This window comes from Nestor notabilis, unplaced genomic scaffold (assembly GCF_000696875.1).
Source record: "Nestor notabilis isolate BGI_N333 unplaced genomic scaffold, ASM69687v1 scaffold8310, whole genome shotgun sequence".
NCBI lineage: Eukaryota > Metazoa > Chordata > Aves > Psittaciformes > Psittacidae > Nestor > Nestor notabilis.
The window spans coordinates 41530-51390 of NW_009911536.1; the positions used below are offsets into that span (position 1 = coordinate 41530).

General features: G+C 37.5%; 1 protein-coding gene across 1 annotated transcript in view; it reads right to left on the reverse strand.

The window, feature by feature from the left end:
• CHID1 (chitinase domain containing 1) overlaps positions 1-9290 on the reverse strand; it is a gene marked incomplete at its 3' end in the record, with an annotated part of 41753 nt that extends 32463 nt beyond the window's left edge. The window contains exons 1-6 of the mRNA XM_010015275.1: positions 9123-9290; positions 7568-7717; positions 6574-6706; positions 5506-5550; positions 4091-4197; positions 2580-2641 (exon numbers count right to left, since the gene is read on the reverse strand). Of these exons, the coding sequence (XP_010013577.1) occupies positions 2580-2641; positions 4091-4197; positions 5506-5550; positions 6574-6706; positions 7568-7717; positions 9123-9275 (650 nt within the window). The remainder of the gene's footprint in view (positions 1-2579; positions 2642-4090; positions 4198-5505; positions 5551-6573; positions 6707-7567; positions 7718-9122) is intronic.
• Between the last annotated feature and the right edge of the window lie 571 nt (positions 9291-9861).

The window sequence follows — 9861 nt, forward strand, 5'->3', positions numbered from 1 at the left end:
GGTCATCTCTGTTTTGACACCTACCTGTCAACCAATCCCCATCCTTCCAAAGTTAAGAACATGCTTTACTATTGATGTTTGTCACCTTCAAAAGAATCTGACAAGGACGATGAGGCATGTTACAATACTGCCACTCTGTGGGCTGAAGAGGTCATGGGCTGCTCCACTTTTCTGGCAGGAGGAAGGGAAGCAAAAGACCATCGATGCTTATCCATTTAACAGGAATAAATCTGCTCTGCTATTCAAAAGGAAATTATCAGATCCCAAAGTAATATCACTCAGTGGGCAATTAAAATACAGGCTTGCCAAGGTGCCAAGTTCACTTTATTCTATCTGTTAAGATCTGTTCAAAGCACCTGTTGACTCAAAACAACACTGATCGGGAAAACCTCTGGGGCACTGGATATCCAAGCCACCCAGTTTTTGAGCCAGTGATAGACAAAATGACTTAATCTCAAAACGAAGAAACTGGTGCCATATCTTATGGGCATCACAAAGCAAAACTTTAAAGTAATGATGCACTTCTACGTTAAGAGAACTGTTATTCCACATGCAAGCCTAGCTTCAGCTTGCTTCCTAGACCAGGCTTAGTCAGAATCCTTGTCTTTGAGGAGGTAAGCCCAACACAAAGTATTTTTCAACTTAAGCACGCTAACTATTTCTAGGGAAGTGGCGAGGTAAAAAACACGAGATGAGTTTGCAATGAAGCACTTAAATCCAGTCTGGTCTTGAAGAGGAAGAAAATCTGCAGTTCATAACTTTCTGTTTCTATTCGTGTTTTTCTACCATCTTTCACTTTTTTAGTTGGGGTAACCCTAAATTATTGTTCACAGGCGACCACATATGATCAAACACTGCGGACTTAGAGCAAAGGAGGCAGTTAGCATTCTACTCTGCGAGTATGACCCTTCTCTGAATACTTCCCACTCCTGTTAATCAATAACAGACAGTGAGAACGTAAGCAGTGCTTCTATATTTCACCTTAATAACACTTGGTTACTGAAGGCTAGAGCAACTACAAAGCAACCTAACTCCCCTAGGACAAACAGTTATGATACTAAATAGGACAAGCAATGCTATTTTGAACCAGCATTACTTCTGGCAAAGAGTAACATATTTACCATGCCACAAGTAAATTTACCCATGAGTTAATAAAAAAAGTATGCTTTGTTCATGTGTGCCATCTGCAATACCAAACTTTGATGCTAGTATGCTTAAGTTGGTCTTCAGTGAATCTTAAAATTACAGTAATATAGTAATAGTAGTATAGTAATTCATGTAAGTTAGCTAATAGGAAAAGCATCTATTTTACTGAAATACAGGAAACAATACACAAACTGACCACTACACCCAACTTCTGACTGGCAGCTACTAATTGCTTAAATCACCCTTTGGCTGTCTTACTGCAATAGATTCAGAGCTCAGGATAGAGATCAAGTCTTGGGAACAACGTGGCAAATTACCTAATTGTGAGCAAGAGCATCTAGCTTAAGAATTATTTGTTCCAGTACAAATGGTGGATCCCCTGACAAAGCTACTAAGATGCTGCAGTTTCGATTCTTTGTTCCCCAGTGTTGATTTTATAGGGAAATGTTAGGACTGTGTTAATAGCATACTCAGTTCCAGTAGTTACTATTATATGCCAGTCAGTAACATTTGTCTTGAACAGAATAACCTGAAGTAACCATTTTTAAAAGATTAAAGTCTTCAATAATGAAGTCTGTGTTCTGTGAAGCTTTCTTCTAATCTGTTTTTCCCCAGACATTTTAGGCAATAGAGAGCTGGTAGGAATAACATGCTTTAGGGAATGGATGCCTGAATTTCCTAAGGGAACTAACACAAAACTGCCAGATTACTGCGCTGAATCATTAATTTCACCACACATTCTGCCTTTTCCTCCTGAAGCAGCAGTTTGGGGCTTGCCTTACCTTGAATCTTGTCCAAGGTGTTAAGACAGGCTTCTGCTCAAGGAAACCAGTATGTCAGGAAACAGCTTAATATAGATAAGCCCTTTAGTTTTAGCAGCTACAATAAATGCAGACTCACTGAAACTTCATAGCAGAGCTACTAAAAGGTAGATTAGCTACTCTAAAATACAGACTTTAAATATACTGTGCCTGCAGTTTCTCCCTAGATTTACTTTTCGTCGGGGATTTTGGTTTTAGTTTCAGTATGTCTAAAAGATCTCTATATAAAGGCTTGGAAGGTTTCCTAATCAACTCAAATTTGATGGTCTTGAAAGCATCCGCCATTTGCAAGCTTCACGCAGTAACCTAAACCAGTCAATGTCATAATAAATGCTGGTGGCAACACCTGAGTAAGCATGCAATGAGGTACCCTCTTCACCCCTGCACAATAGTAACACCTTACAGAACTCAAGCATGAAAGGCTAATATGGTCTGCTAGGTCCACTATGATTATTGTGTAATCTTTGCACTCATTCTAAGATAAACAGAACAATCTTCAGGTGTCTTAGAATGAAGTTTATTTATAACGAAAAATTCAAATCAATATGGATAAATTAAAAAGATAATTTAAAAGAGCTGATTTTTAGGAATTAATTAGAGACTTATACTCACGTTTGCTTTTGATTTCCCAGCTGACTCCAAACTTCAACTACAAAACCATCAAAATTTTCATTCTAAGTAAAGGGAATCAACAACAACAATATAATCACCATGCTTATTCATTATGCATTTATCAGAGATTATAATATGGTAGCAAAGTACGTAATTACTGTAGTTTTTCTCATACTGCTACAGATTAACATGCTTTGTATTCCTACACTAGCTTTGTCTTTAACATAGCATTTCATGACGAAGTCAAAAAGAAGCACAAATTATTTAACAAACATGCAAAAGTTGAAAATCTCTCTTAATTATCCATGACTTCCACTCTTACAGGATCAACCAGTATGAGACTGGGAAAATTCAGTCATTAATGAACGATGGTTGTTAAGCAAATCATCTGACATACATTTACATGTATATTGGTAAAAAACTCATGAGCTCTTGTGTCTAAAAACGTAAATGCTAACTTGGCATAGGTATGATTCCAAACATCTCCCAAAATTAATCTCACTTGTGATTATTTATGTTTAGCATGATCAAGGATACTGCCAACTTGAGTACCCTTTCCTTAAGGGGCCAACCCTTACCAAGGACCTAGAATTGATGTATCAGTTACAAATTTAAACAAACTATTCGGTTTACCTCTACATCCGTCTTCCTCTAGAGTACAGTAAGATTTCTTTACATTGTGTTGCAAGTGAGAAAACTTACTCTGACAGTAATAAAGCAGACTGTCATGAATAAACCACTAAAGGTAAATGTCTTTGGGTGCAACTTGTCTAGTCCCACACATGCATAGCTCTAAAGTCATTATGAGCTAAAGGGCTGAGCAAAAAAACTTAGTAACCATTCTTCAAAGGAAATCCTCTTCTCCTCTTTCCAGCCTCTAATATTTTAAGCAAACTGGTTTATCAGACCTGAGCAAAATTGTACAGTAACAGACATCCAGTGAGTTATTCTTGGTAGTAAAAGTGGCTCATCAGCTCCATCACACTGAGACCAAATGTACTCCTGTCACACAGAAAATAGCACTCATTATACTCATGACCCTTTTTCTGCCTATCAAAAAAAGCTACTAACCAGTTTTAACCTCTACGTAATAAAATTTATTTTTTAATAGAAATATAAAAGAAAGCAGTCTGCTCACTAGGCAACCTCCATGAGATGTTTATCAGGTATCTGCTACTACCTCAGTAATGCTCAGTCTGTCACCTATTTGGAACAAGTTTTATCAATCATCACTTATACCAGGCAAAAGTCACCTGTGGAGCTGCCAATGATAACATAACAAGGTTATGCTGATCAGACTTGCGTAGTTTCACTTTAGACTTTTACTTAACTGCACTTAAGTGTATATATACTTTGTATTTATAGGAATTGGGCACATACTAGGACACACTATTAAGAATCCTGCCACATTATTGTTTTGAGCAGATTTTCTAGAACTGAGAAAACACCCACTCAAAAGGCATCAAACAATCTCACACTGCTTTATAAGCATTTTCAAAAAGTCTTTTTACCTTGGCTAGAAGAACCATACTCTCAGAAAGCTCCTCTATCTCATCCTCACTGCCAAAAACACTTTCGAAGTCCTGGTAAGTCCAGCCATCAAACAAAATTCGAGGCACTATCAAGTAAAGTTGTCAATCAGTAGTGAAAATGAAGAATTTATTATCTATCTACACTGGAGTATTTCTGCAGAAACAGAATACAGCAGATACAAGCAGAGATGGCACTAAACAACACACCCCATAACTAAGATCATTGCTCTTTTACTGTGACCAACTTTAGCAGCACACATAAATTGACACTGCAAAACATTCTTCTTTATTTTATGTTTAGTTAAAGGTCAGCATTGATGCAAGTTTTAAGAAAAGATACCTTCGCTTGATTGAACTATTTGATTCTATTACTTGAGTCTATGATCTTAATTGAGCTTTCATGTAAAGTCTTAAAATAACACCAACATGAAGCAGCAATCTTTCTGCAAGTTGTGCATCTATTCTACCACAAGAAAAGTTCACCTCATTCTAATTTATTCTTTTATACACAACCTTGTACACTCTTCTACTAAAGACCCTGTGACGAATTTTTTATTTTGGAAAAACACAGGCACCTGAGATCATGTAATTTCTTTTTCTAACAATCCAAAACATTCAAAAGAGTCAGATAAGAGTCAGGGAAACTGCTGTTGAAACATTTGATAATCATGCACATTAGAAAAGCCAACAACTCATGCAGACCTATGTTTAAGCCTTTTGTAACTACCAAGGACGTAGAAGCGTATTTTAGAAGAGATTTAAAGGTTTATCATCTGGCAGCTGATTTAAAATATCTGACCGAGCACTCAATTTTTCTAATGCCTTTCAAGTTTCGTACTCCATTCTGAATTAAGAAGGGTTTTGCAATTCCACAGAATTCTTGCTATAGAAAATGTAAGTCTAGCACAGTATTCTCTCTACAGCAATGTTTGGTATTTTCCCTAAAGCATGCACCGTGGCACATCCCTTCAGTTCCCAGCTTCAAGAGGAGAAGAGGCAAAGGAGGACTTTTCAACTATCATGCAAGAAAGTCTAACTGACTCAGAGTTGGAATTCATTTTTTTTTTCTAACTGAGCAACAAGTATGAAGACTGTTCTCCCAGTAGTATTATATACATGTACAGTTATACATGAAGTGCCCCTACAGGGAGGGCCTTGTGAGCTAGGGTTTATCCAGAAACAAGAAGTTAAGGCAAAACATTAGGGCACCAACAGTATCAACACTTCAGTTACTTAACTATCTATTGTTAACTGCTTTTATTTTTCTTCTCATACATTTTCCTTCATACAACTATGATAAGGTAACCTCCCTTACTCCCATATACATCTGGAACAAAGCCTTCTTTTGCTCAGCTAGCAGTTAAAGATGATAAAAAACAAAAAAACAGGCTCACCAACTTTGATGTTTTTGGAGTTTTTTCTGACATCTTTCATCCAGCCTGCCAAACAGTATCAAGTAAGAGAACAACTGTTAAAATATGAATGATGTTGACAATGACAACATATTTTCAAGCATTCTTCAAATAACGTAGCCTAGTTCATTCTACCTATCTTTTTGCCACAGACTACTAGCTCATAGCCAACACACATGAAACATCCTCTAATACACAGGATTTGAAGGTATTCGCCTCCACCACAGCATAACTAGCATTCACTGCAATTTTACAATAGTCCCTACCCAACCCCTCTCTGCCGCTCATAGTTCTGCCTCACGATGGAAACTGTCTTACTGACTACTTAGAACACGACTTATGCAGTCACGAAGCATCACCTAGGAATAATTTTTTTTTAATTTTTTTTAAGATTGTACTTTTAAGTGTCCCATCCACTCCTCTTGGCAGTCACTGTACTACAATGAATTTGCTAGTAGACAACAACATAGTAAGAATTATAGCTGTTTCAAATAAGATTCTCTATTCACTTGAGTTCAAAACCATAAATTACTTAGTTATTAAGAACATACTAGCTGAAATGTGCACTTGCTACCAGTTTCTTGAAAGTAAAGCAAAAAAAACATCTCTTCAGATTAAAATTATCTTCCACTCCCAGAACAAGTTCACCCAAAGAATTCACCCAAAGGTTTTTGCAAAGGTGGGAAGGAACCACACAACAGGTTAACAACTGAACAGTGCAAATATACCAAAGACTATTTCCACCTCTACAGATTCTTTGTCCCTTCCTTTTTTTTTTTTAAGAGGGGCTCTGTAGACAGCCTGGTGGAAGAGCCAATCTTTCTGCTCATTCTTTGAACTGATAAGCTATGTACACATCTGGAAGCCGATGGGGACTAAAAGAAGTTCACTCTGAAGAAAACTCCCTCGAATAATTGAAATGGATGGAAGTACTTCACTATAAGGCAGAAACAGAAAAACCCACATGCACATACTGCCAAAGGTACCTACTCTGCAATGAGACCAGTAATCTTACTTGCAATGCACAATCAAAGAAAAAGAAAGTAACACCTTTATCAGCATCATGGAGTCCAGTGAACTGGAAACTTTCCTTCCCTCTCCTTTTCACTTGTAACCAGACTGGTGAGATTAGCGTAAATTTGTTTCCAAATATTTTAGCAATGTCATAGCCATGACTGTTCCACTTGCAAAAGAAAGGAGATTAAAAAAAAACAAAAAAAAAACCAAACAACAAGTGAGAGACTCAAAAGCAAGATATACAGTTCACTTTAATATTGACCAATACAAGTTCTTTAACACAAATGTAATCATTTGCTAGGTCCCCATTTGTTAGTTTGAATAAACCTTCCGGGACACTATTTTTCCTTAAAGAAGAAAGTACTGTGGAAACTGACAGCTACATGAAAGGCAATCTTCAAATTGTGCAAATTCACCTGAACTACAGAAATCTGAATGTAAATCCCAACAGTTTCAAATTTACAGACTCTACATTTATGTTCAAGAGAACTTCAGAAAGGTGACAATTCATAGGGCACCTACTTCTCTTTTCAGCTGTGTAAGGCTGATACAAATGAAATGCATCCTCTAAACAAAAGGAAGCAACATTTATTATTCAAGAAAAGATCCTCTGAATAACAGCAAGACTGGACAGCAAAAGAGATCCGCTTGATAGCAGCATAAATTTTTTACTGTTTATTTAGAAGGTGCAAGTTGGTAGCTACATGTTATGAGGACGCTTAGTAGTCCTCTTGTTCTGACTTTACTGCAACTTCACATGGCTCACTGAGGACAAGAGAATACTATCATCTCTGTTGTAACAGTGAGGGAAAAAAAACAGTATGACTTAGACATCCTCCAAGAGATGGATGGGAGAACAAGGATTTGAGACCACCTGAGTCCCAGGCCAGCTCTCGATAATGCTCTATTTAACCAGAAGTTTCCATTATTGTAAAAATGCTTTTAAAGCAGAGATGCAAGACTGCAGATTAGCAGAGTCTGCTGCATATTCACTCAAAGCACTATTTTATTCATTTTACTAACTTACAGGAGTAATATAACCAAGAACATCTCCCGAGAAATGTCTTTGCTTCATTTTCTTGGAGCAATAACTTCTGTGTTCCAGTATAATATCCTTTGCCTTTAGATCCACAACTACCAGTCCCCGGTCCTGCACGTCCTTATCAGAATGCAGTGTCTGGGGGCAGAGACAGCGTTTACAACCAGCTACACGAAACAGCCATTTTCAACAGCAACAGACTTAAAGAAAAAATAAAATAAGAAATTCACATCATTAAACCCTAAAGACTCCTTTTAAACAGTGTAGAGCAGTTTGATTTAAAACTGAAACAGTGCTCAGAAATGATCTGTCATCATCAGTAAACTTTGTTTGCAAGGCAAAAAGCACACGAATGAAAAATAATATTCAAGAATTTATAAGATTAAAAACCATCATTCACCACAGCTGATGGCACTCTGCTCTCTAGCAAACGCTTTCTGGCATGCTACCCCCAAAATGATAACAAGCAGTCAGGATTTCTTAATCAATAATTTGAATACTAAAACTGGATATAGTTAGACTGACTATGCTGTACTGTGGTCACTGAAGGCCAAGGTTCTTAATACCTTTCTTTAAGGAAAATTTGCTTTAACTGAAACAGCACAAATAGTTTTAGTAGACAGAAAGAGCATGATAAGGCCTAATTAAGTGTGCATGGTGAGTACACAGAAACCACCTATTGATTCAGCATAAGGGCTTTAGGGATAAGACCTGTCTTAACACTTTGCATTATCCTCACTACCTGCAGACTAGAGCTTCTTCCTGGTAGACACTGAGCAAGCAATATAAACAATGAGAGATGCATGTGTATAATGAAGGATTAACTATATTTATAATTTAAGAGAGAGGATTTTTACCATATCTACTTTTTTTTCCTAACATGTTTAGCAACAGTAAGTACACATACTTGGTATATGCACTGGTAAATGTACTTCCTCTGCATACACACCCACTCTTGCACTGCTGTGCCTTCTTGCAGTTTTGAAAGCAAACAGGCAGGAAACAAGAACATGCTTAGCAAGTTAAGAAAGGCTTCACCATGTTGGCTTCACTTGCTCAGATTGCTGCGAGACTATGAATCATTTCTGCCTGCAAAGGAACTGCTGGTTAGGAGGCTCTTCAGAATTTCCTGTCAGAATATAGTCCTCCTATTAGCAAGGGAAGCCTCCTCTCTTTCACCAGTAAATGACCCAGCACTCTTGGCCCAAACTACTGTTCCCAGCTCCACTTTCCAAAGGGACGGAAATATATTCCCTTCAGGTATGCAAGAAGGGACAAAAACTTCCTGCTTCTGCAGCTTGCATGGGGGCTAAAGCTCCAGAGGTCTGCATCAAGGCTGGTTCAAGGAGCGAACCATCTGAGACACTCACAAAAGCTGAAGGAAAGGACAGTTTCAAGTAGTCTTATTTATGAGCATAAGCTTCAGTGGATATGCATGGTTGCTTTTAATGCCATTTTGACAAAAATGAGAGTCCATTTACCAAAGTTCAATTAGTTCATTTCACATATCAAATAAAATTAGCATTTCAGTTATTTGTCTTACCTTTTCTTCCAGTTTTTTTGTAGCACCTTTCTTTGCATCTGTTTTTGACAGAGTACCTTCAGTTAGCCAGCAAATCACAGTAAGAGAAAGCAGAGTACAGAGGAACCTCATGATGTTTTTTCCCATGTCAAGTTTCTCCTGCCCTGAAAACATAAAGGTTCAAATCTCTATGAAAAGAGGAATGTAACAGTTTAATTCAGTTTTCTTGCCTAAAAAAAAAATCAAGCAATTCTCTTATCTTCTGTCCTCTAGAATCAGACTTCCTAGGGCAGTACCATTTTAACAGTGCTTTTGCTCTGACAGCAAAATACCAGAGTATTTTAAGAGATTCCTAGGCTTGCACATCTTTTTTTGTCCCTTGCTTTAGTAGGTGTATCACAGAGAGAGTGGGTTGGACACTTACAGCTTCCCTTTTAAAGAATCTTGAAAGTAGTATAACCATTTACAGCTGAAACTGAGATAAATGTCTGCTGCCCAGAACAATTATAGTATCACTTTACCTTCCCTCTAGCAAATAAGAGATACCGTTTCTGCTCCTGCCCAACCCAGTCAGCAAGTCACAAATTAATTGTGACAGAATGAATTATAGCTATATGCTTATAGTTATATGCCTTTACTCTAACAGGTGAAAGCACTGTTTTCACTCCTTGCCAAACTGGTGACACACACAGAATTAAAAAAAAAAAACAAAACAACAAACAAAACACAACCCCCCCCCCCCCAAAAAAACCACAAAACA